Below are 16,948 nucleotides of genomic sequence, written 5' to 3'. Positions count from 1 at the left end.
TTCCTTCTTTTTGTAAAAACATCCACAGCAGGAACTCTGAATCCACACATACTCCTCAAATGCTTTCAGAGTGACTTAACACACTCCCACACACACTTTTTTCCCCATATGGTGAATCCTGAAAAAGGTCTAGTCTTAAAAAATACTGACATATGACAAAGAAGAAAATACATAATTCAGATGACAAGAGTACTTTTTGAGCAGTCAAATAATTCTACTTGCACATAATCACCACGTTTGATTCATGCTTTGTCTGTTGCATCATAAGAGCTTGGTTTTCTGGCAGCAGAGCCAGATGAGTTCCCATCGGGGCTTGTATGCTTAGAACTCATATACCCTCTTCTCTGCCTTAGGCGTTTTTTTGTCTGTGAGCTACTACTGGCTAACACAGGGGTAAAGGAGAGTTCACGTTCATTCACTTACAGACTTTTACTGTCGTTCAGTAGGCCAAGTGACTGAGAATTGAGAGTGAAAAAAGAAAGAAAAAGGAACAGATAAATATAGGGATATTTGTTGAATTCATTAAGAATCTTTAATGAATGACATAATTCATCTGATTCTCAGTTTCCACCAGACTGTATTTGTAACCACATTTCAAAGAGCATTTGCATAATTTTAGTGGAAAGAGCATGTAATCAAATTTGGATGTGAATATTCCATCCATCCATCTTCTATACCACTTTATACTTTTCAGGGTCACAGGGAAACGTGGAGCCTATCCTAGGGTGCAGATCTGAATATTCATGTTCAATAATGTCTTTAGCTACCCCATATAAAATGGAAAAGTTTGTTTGACTTTTTCTTGTTCTGATGGCATGACCTCAATGTCTGGCTTCATCTACTCCAAAATGGAAACTTAAATAAAGTTTATTTAAGTTAAACTTAAGTTTACAAAGACTCAATTTACAACAAACTTTGCAGCTCAATTTACATCTAACTTTGACTACATGATTGTAGAGAATATCACAATTTTTTTGGTGATTTGTCACTGCTGCCAAAAGTGTAAAACTTTCAATCTGTACTTGAAAAGTCACACTAAAAATCACACAGAGAGTTTGACTGGTTGACAGTAAAAAAATAAAAAAATTAAAAAGAACTTTTATTGCTTTTTTTCCCCAAATATGTCACAATAATATGAGTTAAGATGGATAACACTGACAACAGTATATGCCATTTGAAAAATCAATTGTCATTTTGACATTCAGAGGACTAAATCACCAATTTCACATGTTATCACCATGTGGGTTTTCTCCAAGTTCTCTGGTTACCAAGAACATGCTTGTAGGTTGACTGCCTCAATGTTTGTGTGTGTGTGTGTGTGTGTGTGTGTGTGTGTGTGTGTGTGTGTGTGTGTGTGTGTGTGTGTGTGTGTGTGTGTGTGTGTGTGCGTGTGTGCGTGTGTGCGTGCATGATGCCCTGAAATGGACTGGCGTCTCATCCAATGTTCCTCGGTTAGGCTTCAGATCCTCCATCATGCTGAAAATGAATGACTGAATGAAATGTTAAAAAGTCAACAACAACAACAAAAAAAACTCTTTGCATTCATTTTGAAATGTGCCATGGAACTTTATACAGTTATGCAAGAAAATGAGGGGGGGGGGGTGTCTTGAGGGGGATAACAATAGGAAGATAACAATATACACATAAGTAGAGCAAAGTGTGGATTCATAGATACCATTTTAAAATCCAAATCTGTATCTAGAACATTGGTCATTATAAGTAGCAAAAAGGAATAATTAGTATAAGCAACAGCCATTTGCAGCTATTGTAGGAGGCATGTTGTTTAATTTCATTTTAATTTTCATTTGGTTCTCTCTGGGGGATCAATTCGCTTCTAATAAAACAGTGTTAATACTGAAATACTTTAATGACAGTGCTATGACGCAGAAAGGTAAATACAATCAGTGCATGTAACCATTTAGCAAATATAGCCAAACATGCCTTTTCACATATGGAGACAGTGCTTATGAGCCATTTTGAGATAGTCATTTTGATTGCTTAAAGCTAGACTCCACGGAAACTTGCCAGCCTGTATGCATCTGTTTCAGTGTTTAGTCTCTTTATTAACAGATGCACAACAGAACTGTAAAACTCAAAATCCATTTACCAAAACATATATTTCATTGTTGTTAGACAAAATTCAATTCAGGATAGTAAACCTTCCCTGAAGTAAATAACTGTATGCTTTACTTTAAACGATGATATACGGGTAGAAGACTTGTCCATTTAAAATGATTTTATTATGTTTTTTCTTCAGGCCTCATAGCTGTGGAATAAAATGTGCCTGAGCATGAGCCAAAAAAATCTGACAAAGTGTGTTGCAATATAAAATTTGCTAGGTGTGAACTGCAATGGTTAAATGAAAAGCTCAAGAGGATCTGGGATGTCTTAAGGGTAATATTGGGAGAGCCTCTGCCCTAAGACTGGCACTGCCAGGGTGAAAGTAAAATCCACAGGGATGTAACTGTGAGAACCTTTGTGTGGGTTGTTCCTCTGAGGAAACAGTGTCCCTGCAGGGCCACAACCACTCTCAGAAACTATTTACCCACCCATCTTTTATTCATGAGTCTGCACTTGATTATTTATTAAGCTTGGTCCGGTCCACACTTGCTGTTAGTCTGATTTACTTCCTTTCTATTTAATATTCCTTTGCATTCCTGTCCTCATGTATAGTACTTCTTTCATTCTTTCTTTCTTCCTTTCTTTCTTTTACAAACACTGAATCCACTCTGAAATGCTAAAATACTCCTATTACCTATTATTATTTTCTTTAATTGCTGATGTTAAGGTTGAGGTTTACTGTAGGTGTAATAGGGCTGCATGATTATGGCTAAAATGATAATCCAGATTATTTTGATCAATATTGAGATCTTGATTATTTATCACGATTATTTTAGGGACAATATTTTTATTGCACTTTCACATTTAAAAAAACAGACCGCTGCTTTCACCTCCATGTTGTGCTACATTCCTGCTAATGTACAAGTCTTTGCTTGAAATTAGACTGATATAAATAAAATATAAATAAAATTGTACCCAAAATATAAGATAAGTAAAAATAAAAACGCCATCAGCCAAATGAATATATACATTAAATATAACAATATGCAAGCAAATGAAAACAATTCAGGCGTATGCAAAAAAGGTAATAATGTTTGCAGGAGGAGAGACGCAGACAAATCACCCAATAGAGCGGTACAGAGATGACGTCATTTTGTACCGAAACCCAGAAGGTATCATCACACCAGTTCCCTCGACAAAAACCCAATAGGATTTTCACACAGACTTTTGAATTATCACAAAAAAACAAGCTCTGTGATCAACAAAAATTTACAACACTAACACTTTCTGTCCATCAAGATCATTTGCACAAATCAACACAACGTTTCTGAAGTTTGAAGCCTAAATACAATCGCCAGTAATAAACATCTAACCGTGCGCTATAAACGAACGACACCACGGTCGCTCGACTTCAACGTCACCATCACCGAGCTTCCCACAGCTTCTCGAAACTTTATTTAAAACATTTTCTACAATACAGATTTCTCTGTGGATGAATCTTCATCCATGTTTTTTTGGGCGGAATTGTGAGAACCAGTTTCAGGGCTCTACGGTAACAATTTCTTTACAATTACAAAATTACAAAAATTTAGGAGCACGGTTGAAGTTTGTTTTTTTTAATTATTATTTTTTTACATTTTTTTTTTAGAGATGGTAATGTTAATGTGCCACAATATAACACACAAATAGCATGAGAAAACTTGAGCTTGTCAATTATGACAGAATTTAAGAACATAGTGTGAGCCATGACACATTAATTTACCTTCTGATAAACTAAATTTTATATTTTCAGTTAATTTTACAGACTGTATGCAAAAAAAAACAAAAAAACAACAACAACCATTGACCTGTTCCACATTGTAAACAAATACAATAAACATCAATGTTCAGTGTTTGAAGTCTGCTCCTCTTAACTATATTTAAAGCTACACTATTAGACATTTTCCAGTGTCATGATTCTGGGCTGGAGTCAGTTCTCGAACCGCTCTGTGAATATTGTGTATATATCTGAATAATCTCATATAGGATGTGATTGAGTAAGTTCATTTACCTGTCAGATGCAAAACGCTTTAGTTTTAATAGTGTTCATTAGAGATGCACCGATCAGGATTTTTACAGCCGAAACCGATCCAGATACTAATCTTTTTGTTTAAGCTGTAATCAGGAGGTCTGTCATAAACAGTTAAATGTAAGCTCTCTGCTCATGGTCACTGTTAATTGAATTAAAATAATAGCAATGAGAAATACTGAGCATAAAATATTTATTTTTAAATATCTTAAACAATAAAGAGTCCTAAATAAAAGTAGACTAACACAAAAATTATCCATATTAGAAAAAAGGCTAATAGCTTTCTAATGAAATAGCGAACTAAGCTTAATGTCAAATTGATATTAAATGCAACCCATAGTAATTAAACATCATTTAATTTCTCATTTTATTTATATTTTATGAAGTTATTATAATATCTTTTATATATTAAATGATTTATTTATAACTAAGCACATTTTCAATCTTTACATTTTAGTATTTTTATTTATTTATTTATTTATTTTTTATCAGTTGTTCCTTTTAGATCGGTTTCCCATTACAGTGTGGGGGAATTAAATCAGAACATGGAAACTGGAGTTGAATTTTCCAGTGATATCTGGCAACCCTAAGTTTAAATTAAGTCAATGCTCTAGTAGAGTTGGTGTAGGAGGAGTGGGGCAGTGTACTGTATGTTTACAGACCGAACAGTTGCTACTCTTGATTATGATTGGTGAGGAATTATTTAATAAAGAAGTTTGAATTAAACCCACCATGTCGCGTTAGCATTATTATTAATTTACTCCTCCCGACACCGCTGTGTCTACACGAGCAGGTCACAGTTTGTGAGCTTGGGAAGTTGAGAGAAGCAGATGATGTTTTGAGTTACTTGTCATCATAATGGCTTCTCTGCAGTATTTACACACTTGTTTGTTTGACTGATATGATGAAAAGCAGTGTGAAAGTAACTGTTGCGCAGTGTAGATGCATTTTGGACTTCCTGTAGTTTTTATTCTGATTGTATTATACAACTCCGAACAGGTCACTCGCACCGGTGCGAATAAATATTTATTGACAGTCGCACAAAGTACTTTTCAGTCGTAAATGCGAGTGAAATGGTCGCACTGTAGAGACCTGAGTTTATCTGCAAAGTTTTTTTCCTGTTCGGCATGATGAGGTTTAATGTCCCCGACAACCTCTGTAGAGTCATGATTTCTGAAGCAAAGCTAGCAGCTCGAGCGCTAAAATATTAACACTGTTTCCGGGTTTTGGCACTACAAAATGATGTGATCCCTGCGTCATTGTATGCTGATTGGCTGTAAGTGTAGGAAGCACTTGATTTGATCTGCAACAAAGTTTTCTATGAGCGGAGGACGAACTTTAAATGGCAATACCACAGTCGATCATGTTCATTTAATCGTGGGCAGTCAAAATCGTAATCGCGATCGATATTCGATTAATTGTGCAGCCCTAAGGTGTAGGCATAAAATATGTTAGCTGCATTAATATATATATATATATATATATATATATATATATATATATATATATATACAATTAATTTTAAAAAGTCTGTTTTCTTCAACCAGCTAAATGCTCTCACAACATGCCCTCCCTACATGCACGCATGAACAGCCACAAATATTTTCTCTCCTCTTGATGCAAATTTCTAAGTAGATCTTTCAAACAGATTAATCTCATCCTTCTTACCTTACTTCCCTGCAATCTCAACTGCTTATCTGTTAATCAAGTTTATGACAGGCCTGACAACGAATAACTTCCATATCCCTTTTAATCTGAGCTGGCAGCTTGGCAAGCCATATGCTTGCTGATTATTGAAGCTGATGAGTTGAGGGAACACTATACCAATGCTGGCACAATGCTCAGGGAATGCTGTCAGGCCACAGCTTCACATTATCAGAGGGCAACGTGTGGGTCAATGCAGCATACACTGATTCTGACACATGCTAATGAACCCCTCTCATCAGGTATTCAGTGCAATATATGCCCAGAAAAAAAGACCATCAAACTGTTCAACACTGTCAGGAAACTATGGAAGAAGTAAAGCTGCATTATATCAGAGTGGGAAAAACACTGACCCTCACCATCACACAGATGACCTATGCAATGACAACTTGTCTCGATTATGTATGCAGGTTAGGAGAGATGGGTGGAGGCTGATGAGTTTTGACTTTTAAGTAGCACTTGTGGGAATAAATGAAACAAGATATGCTGCGTAACCTTGATAATCTCTCGAGTCTGTGTTCCATGTGAATGAAATTAACCAAGGACAATGGTGTCAATGAGATTCTATAATCAAATTTGTTTACTGATGGTGTATATTATTACTCCAGTTGGGAGGTGAATGAGAACTTGAATATTAAACATACAACTCCAATTCCAAAAAAGTTGGGGCAGTATGAAAAATGCAAAAAAAAAAAAAAAAAAAGAGGGTAATTTGCAAATTCAATTTCACCCTCTACTATATTCAAAACACATTATTAACACATTATTTGATGTTTTACATTGTGAATTTAATTTATTTTTGAAAATATACACTCATTTCAAATTTCAACTAGTTTCAAACAAGTTGGGACTGTCAACTGTCTAACATCACCTTTTCTTTTAATTACACTTATTAAGTGTTTGTTCACGGAAGACACCAGTTGGTTTCCTCTTTTTCTTGGAAAACACAACAACTGTTTTGTCCAAAAACTATTTGAAATATTGACTTGTCGGACCACAAAACACGATTCCACTGTGCTACTGTCCATCTCAGATGAGACCCAGCCCAGACAAGTTGGCGGCGCTTCTGGACAGTGTTGATATCTGCTTTGCAAAGTAAAGCCTTTAACTTAATGTGAATGCAGTGGCGTATGGTGTTGTCTGACAAAGGTTTATGAGAGTATTCCCGATCCTATGTCACGATACCCATTACAGAATCATGACTTTTTAAGACATTGATGTCTGAGGGATCAGAGATCACACACATTCAGAAGTGGGTTTTGTCCTTGCCCTTTACGCACAGAGATTTGACAGATTTCTTGAATCTTTTGATTATATTGTGCACTGTAGAAGGTGAAATTTCAAAATAAATGTTTATCTTCAAAAAAATTAAGCAGTTGATTAGGTAAAACATCAAATACCTTGTCTTGATACATTTTGGTTTAAATACAAGTCAAAGTACATTTACAAATCACTCCTTGTTGTTTTTATTTTTATTTCCATACTTTTTCCATTTTATTTACTTTCCATACCTGTTTTTATGTGCATTTTCCATACAACTTTTCAGGAATTTGTATTATTGGAATTTGTATTATCATATTAACTGTTTAAATCAAGAAGTAAAATCAACCACAGTTCCATTATATACTGATCACTCCATTGACATAGTCAAAAAGTCTACCTGCAATTTGAATTTGGCTTACTTGAAATAGTAGTGAACTTAGTGAATGACAACATAATTTAGAGAATGATCCTCAAATTAACACTTGAGAAGTTTCCAGTATTGCTGGGGTGATGAGCACTCTTATTAAGCCTCCTCAAAAATAAAGGGGAAACATCATATGCAATTGCGCTATTTCAGACTGACATTGAACAAATCAGCAACAGTGGCAGAAGAGACAGAATTGTACTGAGTAGATCAATCTTTCTGTCTGGAACAGTTCTTCACAGCTGCCAGTCTTAGACTCAACAATTCGTCCTGCTTCACGTTACTGATTCATGCAAATCATCTAATGATTTCCTTCACAAGTTCAGTCATTACATACTAAATGTCCAGATGTTGAGTAATAAATAATTCTGATACTGAATCAGTCTGGTTCCAAACATGGTATTACCATTTGAATTACATTTGTTCAATTGGCTTATGTTTGCATCCGAAGAACCATAGAAATTATGTGTTTTTCAACATGCATTTGAAAATATAGATTGAGAACATACAACTGATAAGTTGAGGGTTTAGGGTCTTGATCGAGGACCCAGTAGTGGTGGTGCTCCTTGGATTTGAACTCATGACCTTCTGATCAGTAGCCAACAAGCCTTATTTCCTGAGTCAATACTTATCACTGTGAGCACTGACCATTTTAACTGGTTCATACTTAACTGAAAATTAATCCATTTGAAAAGTTCCACTTTTTTCTTTCTTTTTCCAATTATTTGTGTAGCCTGCAGATTAAAGTACTATAGCAACAGAGCCTGTGTATTGTCATGACAAGCCAAGGGTACTGGTAGAGCCCTTGTTTTGCTCTTTAGAAACTCTGTTAGCTACTATTTTTACCACTGCCCATTGAAATTTCACTATCATGGAACGTGGAAGCCTTCCTATTTAATTGAGTGAACATCAGAACATGTGATTTACTCAGATGGCAGGGTAAATGTAATAAGATATATATTTCACCAGCATTACTGGAGTGAGATGAGCTCAGGTCATCTCCATCTATACTGAACAGACATGGCATCAACATTTCTGACAAACCCACCCTCTCCCCCAAATGTCTTTTGATAGACATTACAAATATGAGCTTTCATTTCCATTTCGCCCAGTTAATGGATTATAGCAATATAGTTTGACCTGTGGGTTACCTTTTTATATTCAGGTGTAAGTGGTTATACAGTAAGTGTTATTCAGTGTGCTGTGAATAAATAGAATGGCTCTGAATTGCACTGAACCACAGAAGCTTTATGGTATGTTATCACAAGACATGCTAAGTCAAAGAGCAAAAGCGCTGAATGGAATTCTGGGACAGAAGCAATGTTATTGCCATTAAAAAAAAAACTGCTTACTGAAATCTAGTTTATGTTTTTATAAATAAATACAGTCTTTGGTTTTGTTGCTGTATTGTTATTACCCAGTTATGGGAGCCAGAGTTCATGTGCTGGCACCAGTAACTAGATATTTTGTCACATCATTTTAGAGTGCATATAAGGAAATTCAGTAATGCTCTCAAATATTTTATGGAATGATTTCTTGTTCATTGAAACTGCTGCATAAATTAGGTTCCTAATCTTTGCTGATTATAAACGTTCTTTATAAGGCTATTTGATATTGCTTGGCTGGAGCCTCCAGAAATCCAAGGTCAGATACACTTTTTGTGTCTACCTCTAAACCTGCAGGGATTTTTTTTTTATAGCTTGGCATGTTTTGGAGGGCAGCTGAATTTGGGCCTCTCCAGGCCACTTTCTTAAATGCCAGCATCTCCAGCTATTGTGGTCTATTTGGGTTTCCTGGCAAGGCCATGTCAATGTGCGTGAACATTGCCAAATCAAGCACCATGCTGGAGCAGGTGCTCAACACAGGCTCAACAGAGGCCACCTGATAAGCACATTGACCTAGGCATGAAGAGCCAACGATCAATCATGCAGCCAATGAAACGAACGGGAGAAGTGTGGAGCACTGAGGCATAACAAAGCAATATTAGATTGGCATCTGGACAGTGTTGGAGGTGTGAGACGAGTACTTTCACTGGTGGAAAATAACAAAACAGCACTGGAACTCACTAATGAGATTTAGTGAAAAGCTTCTTTACTGATTTGTTACCTGTGTTCATTTGCATTTTTACAAAAATGAATCAGAAGTCTCTTGGATAATATAACCTCACTCTACATTTGGAAGTAAACATGTGTATACTGTATGTAATTGCACACAACTGTAAATGTATAAACATTTGTATATCCCTATATGGAGAGTAATGTGATGTTTTGGATGGTTGGGATGAGTTTAGCAGGTATAGCTTTACTTAGAATTGAATTGATATGCATTTAAAAGAAGAAAATATTTGTATAGTGTTTTTTAGTAATTTTGTATGAGGCCAATAATAATATCAAGTTCATAAATTAGATTAGGTTGTTAATTTTGCAGATATGTATGTTGTAAATACATATTAACATGTTCACATCATGTTTGGGGAAATGTACAGCTGTTCCTTTGCTTATTTTTTCCCTCAACTCTTTTGACAACAGGTAATGAAGAAAGGATCTTTATTTTGGAACTATCAGAATTTAAAATGTCTTATGTATTTTGTGAACACTTATACAGTATGATATTTTTGATCTGTACTTCTCATAACTAGCATGTTACATTTCGGTTCTGTCTGACATGGCCCAATTTTGACTTTGTATATTTCTCTGTAATATAGTACTAAAGAAATTTGTCATTTTAGATATATATTTTTTATGTATTTTAAGAAGAAAGTTATTTGACATATAATGATGTATATTCATTTTTAAAGCAACCTGGTGTGTATTAAACAGGATCTGTCTGATCAAATCTCCTTATTTCCATTAATAGGCCTATGGTGCATCTAGAAAATTTCTAGAAAATTACTTTACAGCCGATGATGCTCAGCTGTATTTTATAACTGGGTGAGAATCCTGATGCATCAATTCTTTAAACGGATATCTATGACAACCAGTGACTTAAAATTAAGATGATTTAAATGGCGGTACAGTACAATCTTCTGCCAAAGGAACACAGATTATTCCAGGACTGATGCAGTCATTTTGTGCTTTTTCTTATCACTATGTCATAAACGCTGGAGATACTGATAAAACCTGTCAATCACTAATATTTAATCATGAATTCTCTATCCTGAGGTGATAGGAATATACCCATTCAACTATATTTCAAAGCGAATAAACCTATCTGGGGTTGACATTGTTTTAAACTGTACAAGAGAAGAGTTGAATGTAAACAGTAGCTCTTCCACTTACTTTCAGTCACATCAATGCCATAACTCATTTATTTTTGTTTTATTGCAGGTGATGATTTCACAATCTGTTAACTGACTCACCAGCACTAAGACGAAGACTTGAGGAACACCAGGGTTTTGGTTCATACCTGGTACCTTCTTCACTCTCCTCTCTAATTATCATTCATACACTTCATTGTTCAGCCATCCTCCTGTGCCCTGGATCTCTCATTTTCACCTCCTACTCTTCTTCGGACTTTAAAAGAAGGACTGTTCCAGACTGCCCAATGCTGAAGAGCAACATTCTGCTGCTGTTCCTGTGCTTGCTGTTTGAGAAGAGCTCACCTGCTCCTCTCCATTCTGTACAACCCGCTCAGAACCAGAGCCGACTGGGACTCAGTTGGCCCCACAGATCCATGTCTACAGCACGAAACAGAGGAGAGAATGGAAGCTTTCAGAGGGTTAAGAGGGGATGGGTATGGAACCAGTTCTTTGTTCTGGAGGAGTACATGGGATCTGACCCTCAGTATGTGGGCAAGGTAAGGAAAGATGCTATTTCTGAAATATCAAGTTGGGCTTGGATGGGGCTCCAGTAAAGTAGTTGTAAAGTGTTTCACTTTACATTTCCATTCCTGTTTCTCTCCAAAGGCTTTATACAGTTCAACAGTCATCAAGCATGGAAGTGACTATTTAACTGAATAATACCTTTAGAGAGCAAAAGGAAAGAAAAAGTGGAAGACAATGCAAAAAGGCAAAAAAAACAAAACAACAACAACAAAAAAATGCTGTATCCTGAGAGAGGTAGAATTACAGCCAGGCTGTAGAGTAGTAGAGGTTAATAGAGAGACAGATACACAAAGAAACATTATCTTCTCTGTTAATCACAGAAATATGCCACTTCCAGTTTCTAAAGAGTGATTATTTTAAATACAGACATTGTGTGTATGGGTGTGTGTGCATGTATTATTTTTTATTAATATTCTGGAAGCATAAAGACCAAAATCAATACATATACTGGCTTCTTGACGACAATTTCACATTGATCTTGCATTATCATAGGGATGTTCCCTTGGGCTTTCTGGTGGGTGAACAAAAAATTTGCTCTTATATATATCTATATATATGAAGTCAGTGACTGCCATTGACCCTAAACAGAGGGTGGGCATGTTTATAATTTTGATAGTAAAGAAAGGCATAGGCAGATTTAAACCAATAATCTGATTAGCTGTTAAAATGTCATCTCAAGCCTCTCACTTCCATCTATGGATATAGTGACTTGCATAATTATTCACCCCCCTTGAACTTTTCCACATTTTGAAATGTTACAACCTGTAAATGAAATAGACCTAATTGGGGCTATACACGCACTATCCATTTTATTAGGGATACCTGTACACTTGCACATTTGTGTAATTATCTAATCAGCCAAGCCCATGAGATCAGTAGTTTTTGAAACACTCAAACCAGCCCATCAGGCACCAACAACCATGCCATGGTTAAAGTCACATAGATCACACTTTTCCCCCATTCTGATGTTTAATGTGACCATGAACTGAATTTCTTTATCTGTATCTGCATGATTTTATGCATTGTGCTGCTGCCATATGATTGGCTGATTAGATAACTACATGCATGTGCAGGTGTACAAGTGTTCCTTTTAAATTGATCAGTGAGTGTATGTCATGAATATACACAAACTTCCCTATAATATTGAGGGGAGGGGGATTATTATTTACCAAAGTATTGACCTCTAAAAATTACAAAAATGTATTCACCTTGTTGCCCTGCAGAGATTGTTACAACTGGCAGAACAAAAGAGAAAAAAAGGTTTATAAGTAAACCTTGATCATTTTTTTTTCAGAACTTTAAATTGTTTTGATATCTCTCTGCTTGTCATGATGTTGTTTGTTTCTGGATGTTTCTTTTCAAACTCTGTTTTAGTTTACCTGTCAATCTCTAACTTAGTTTCACAGCAATAGGGGGCGTTAATACTTAATACTGCAGTAATGCTGTTTATGCTTTTTATTTGTAATTGATTTTTCAAACTACAATTGTTCTACTTCAGTTCCAGGGTGTAACACTACAAAATGTCTTCTGGGTCAAAAACTTCTGGGTGGATAAATTTTGTTCAGGGCACAGTATATGGCACGATATACAATATGTGAACTTTATCATATTAATTGTTCTGCCTGGCTTGTGGTCACTGTGGTCATCTTTAAAAAAGGAAAAAAGGAAACATCTAAGGAGGCTTAAGAGTACTAACAGTATAATTTGGAGTGCTGTGGCTTTCCAAAGAATAATAGTTCCTCTGGCAGGTTTGCCCTTGCGCCACAGCAATCACTGTGAACACATGCCACTGTTTATGGTCAACTCTGTGACTGTGTGAAAGCAGTAGAAGGAGGACCGTTTTCTTTTTTATTCAATCACTTAATCCTAAGCCTTGGCCAGGATTTCATGGTAATGGACAGATTCCAGGCCATATACAAGAGAAAAAGAAATTCAGTCTCTGAGCCCTGTTTAAGACATCATAAATCATAAATCATCTGTGCAAATGCCTGCCAATACAAGTAAAAACAAGTGAGAAGAGGATTTGGAACTCCAGAATGTACATGAGCATTCTCACAAGACAATGTGGTTACTACGGTAAGGTCTTATGTAAATATATTAAGTATATTTCTTGAATAAAGTACCTCTGTGGAATGGTGGAAGGAGTAAAGCATACTGAACATGTTTATGACTAATTCATCATAACTTAATAAGAGCAATGCCAGTTGCTCTTGCCAGAACCATAAGTGGAGAAAGCTGGCCATTATTCCCAATAATGACACTGTCATTGTGTAAATGATGTAATTTTTCTTCTCCTTTTGTATGCATTAAAACCCGCAATCATTGCCTTGACATAAGTGATAGCCTTGGCAATTAATATTTAATACTATAAAATAATGTCTTAGTGGCACTTTGCCTTTAAATGAATAGTTATATACATATATGTTTACACCATTTGTTATCCATTTATTTAAACTTTTTCACATTACAGTGTGGTAATCTAATTCACCATGTAAAAAAAAAACTACTGAGGTTAAATACCTGGCTATAAATTTAAAATCTGGGACTTCATATAATTCCTTCTCCTGATAGTTGATCTTAAAAATGCATTAATCTACGTACTGATTGTAGATTTGTTTCTTCTTTGTAGCTGCCACACACGTCTGCAAAGCTTTTTAGTTAAAACATTGCAAAGCATTCAGTTGTTTCTCTGCTAATCACTTTCTCTAAATTCTTATACACACACATTTACTCTGCTAGTTATTAATGTCTAATAATTCCAGTTTGAGTGCTGTATCTGCTTCAGGCAATACTCAGGGCAAGGTGGGCTGACAACAAATCAGCAAAATCTGTCACACCACCGAAGTTGATAATTGTGATGACAAGTTCACTTTTTTCATGATTATTTATAAGCTTATCCAAATTCATATAATGCTGTATTCTGTTGTATATTCATTTCATATACAATAATCAATACTTTTTTTATTAACATTTTGCTCTCAGCGTTGCTGGCTTCAAATTTACCATCAGGAAGGTCATCTGAAATGTATTCATCAATCAATCAGTCGATCAATCAAAAAAATGTTCTTTCCCAAGTATTTTTTACATGACAAACTAATGCTTAATTACACATGTTTAAGCCCCATGCCCCATTGTTCAGTTTTCACACTGACAGCTTCAGGCAATGTGACACAACAAAGCTTGGCTTAATGCAACTGAGAATACAAGATTCAAATAATCTGGAATGGTTTATGGGCTTTTTATATTTTTATTTTTTTTCTCCCACTGTAAAATGTTCTCCTTGTTTAGAGGTCCCACACATTCATTTCCAGTCCCAGCAGTGATGCTTAACAAATAAGGCTGTGGACTGTCTGATGTACCTAAGTAGAATGGCTTTGTGTTTACTGTGCAAATAGCCAAAAGCAATCATGAAAAGCAAAATTTTAATTTATTCAATTTATCACCAACAGATTATTGAGTTTATACAAAAGCATTTCAATACTTCTGACAGAATGGTGATAATCATCATATAGAAGGTTAATATGCAAGTAAGTTGTATATGATTTATTTTTTTTCTTGTGGGACTGGGTTGTGATGGTTTACCCTATAAGGTAGACACAAATCACACTCATTTAATCTAGCATGACGTATACCTATACTACTTGTTCACCAGTAATCACCAACCAAATCCCAAATAACCTTCAGAGCACCTCATACTACTTTCAGGTGTAGCATCATGTGATAAATTGATACACGTTCAATCATGCCATGCCAAGCTGTTCAGTGGAAAAGCATTAACAGACAACTTTCCTGTGTCTGACAAACAAACAAACAAACAAACAAAAATAAAACTATCTGCTTGGGTCAAAGACCCAACACATTCTTGGTTCACACTAAGACACTTTTTTACCTGACATTTATTGATAGAATATAATGTATATGTTATATAATGTTATATAGTATGTCATAAGTATTAAACTTTGAATGTTGACATTAATGTATTATTTGTAATAGCCTTTTTTAAAAAACTGAGTCATTTCTGCATATTTGCCTGTTTTTACTCCCCTTACTTTGCTCTCTCTGGTCAAGGATTGAGTAAATAGTAATGACAGTTTGCATTTCTTTGTATCAAGAAAGATGATTTTCACTCTACTAAAGTATACTTTTTATCCATTAGTCCTTGTTCTTCACCTCTAAGCAAGGATGTGGAAAATGTGAATCTGGGCCTGTCATAATCCGCCATATTAATATGCTGATGGTCCATATGATGTTCTATATATATTTTAATTTGTTCACAATTTCTCACTGTCAGGTTTACTAAGCTGAGACAGCATGCAAATAAACCCTGACAACATAGACATGAAGGGGACAAAAAAAGGAGAATGCAGTCTAAAGACACAAACAATAACTGAATCCAATGGACCAATAGCCTAATTATTGCTTAATAAGTAAATATTACTTTTTCAATTATTATTATATATATTACTTATGAGTTTTTGCCACTACTTTTGTCATTGAGTCCATGAGTTCATGCATGCTGAGAGTTTAAATCTGGGAAAGTGAATAGATGACAGTGTTTATAGGTGGCTTTAGATATTTTGGATTAATAAATGCAAACTTTGGCAACATTTGTTTACTCCTCCATGAGACACTGAGCAAGCAGTGGGAAAAGTGCTCTCATGGCATTTTTCCCTATCAGGGTGTCAAAGGAGTAAACACAGTAGAAAAAGTAATATGTGCTTTGCTTTTATTCAACCTTCTTTTAGCCTTGCGATATTATTGTGCTCACACTTTTGAACCATTGTGACATAAAACAACCATTTCTCTCATGTCCATTTTCTTCAAAGTTTTGCTTGGTCTTTTAGTGTGACAATCTCCCCCATTAAAATACTGTGTTCCAAATCTGAGCTACAAGCCATAAGTAGACGTCTTTAAAATAAATATAGGCTGTCAGGATGAATAACTAAAGACTGTCCAGTACATTTTATCACAAGCTCATGATAGTCCATGGATAACATAAATAACAGTTTAACCATGGAACAACTTTAATTTTGCGTAATCATCCTTCAACAGAAATGGATCCACAACAAGAATGCCCTAATGCCTATGTAACGTATTCAGAGTTTATGACTAAGTACAGCTTGCATGTTCTTTACTTCAGAAAAAAATGGATTAAAATGTAGACTAAAAACAAGATAGTTTTATTTTCCCTTTGTTGTCATCTGCAATGATATAAAAAAACCATAAAAATAAACAAATAGAAAGACTAAAGCTATGCTATAACAGTAAATGATATGATGAAAAGCATTCAAATAAACATCTGATAGGAGGTTAGTATATTACCAATATAATGCTGCATGAATAACTCTGTCATGTATCAAGAAGGGAACTCTGAACTTCCTTTCCCAGCAGCCACTGCACCACACTACATCAGTGTCACATGACCACCTGCACCTGTATCACATTTCTGTTTAACGAGCACTCCTATATATAGCCACTGTTTGTACTGCTACCTCGTCTTATGTATCGTCTATCTATGTTTTTGTCCACACTTCCATATTTAGTTTTTGCCACAGTATTTTGCCTCGTGTTATTGTGTCTTTGTATTTTGTTTGTTTGTTTTTTG

General features: G+C 35.4%; 1 protein-coding gene across 1 annotated transcript in view; it reads left to right on the top strand.

The window, feature by feature from the left end:
• The window catches only part of LOC108273705 (cadherin-12), a 147,424-nt gene that overhangs the window by 65,543 nt on the left and 64,933 nt on the right, over positions 1-16,948 (top strand). Inside the window, exon 2 of the mRNA XM_017483119.3 lies at positions 10,847-11,315. Within this exon, the coding sequence (XP_017338608.2) occupies positions 11,064-11,315 (252 nt within the window). The 5' untranslated portion in view covers positions 10,847-11,063. The remainder of the gene's footprint in view (positions 1-10,846; positions 11,316-16,948) is intronic.

Source organism: Ictalurus punctatus, chromosome 13 (genome assembly GCF_001660625.3).
Source record: "Ictalurus punctatus breed USDA103 chromosome 13, Coco_2.0, whole genome shotgun sequence".
In the NCBI taxonomy this organism is placed as follows: domain Eukaryota; kingdom Metazoa; phylum Chordata; class Actinopteri; order Siluriformes; family Ictaluridae; genus Ictalurus; species Ictalurus punctatus.
Note: the sequence above shows the minus strand (reverse complement) of the source record. Positions and strands in the feature narration are given on the sequence as shown.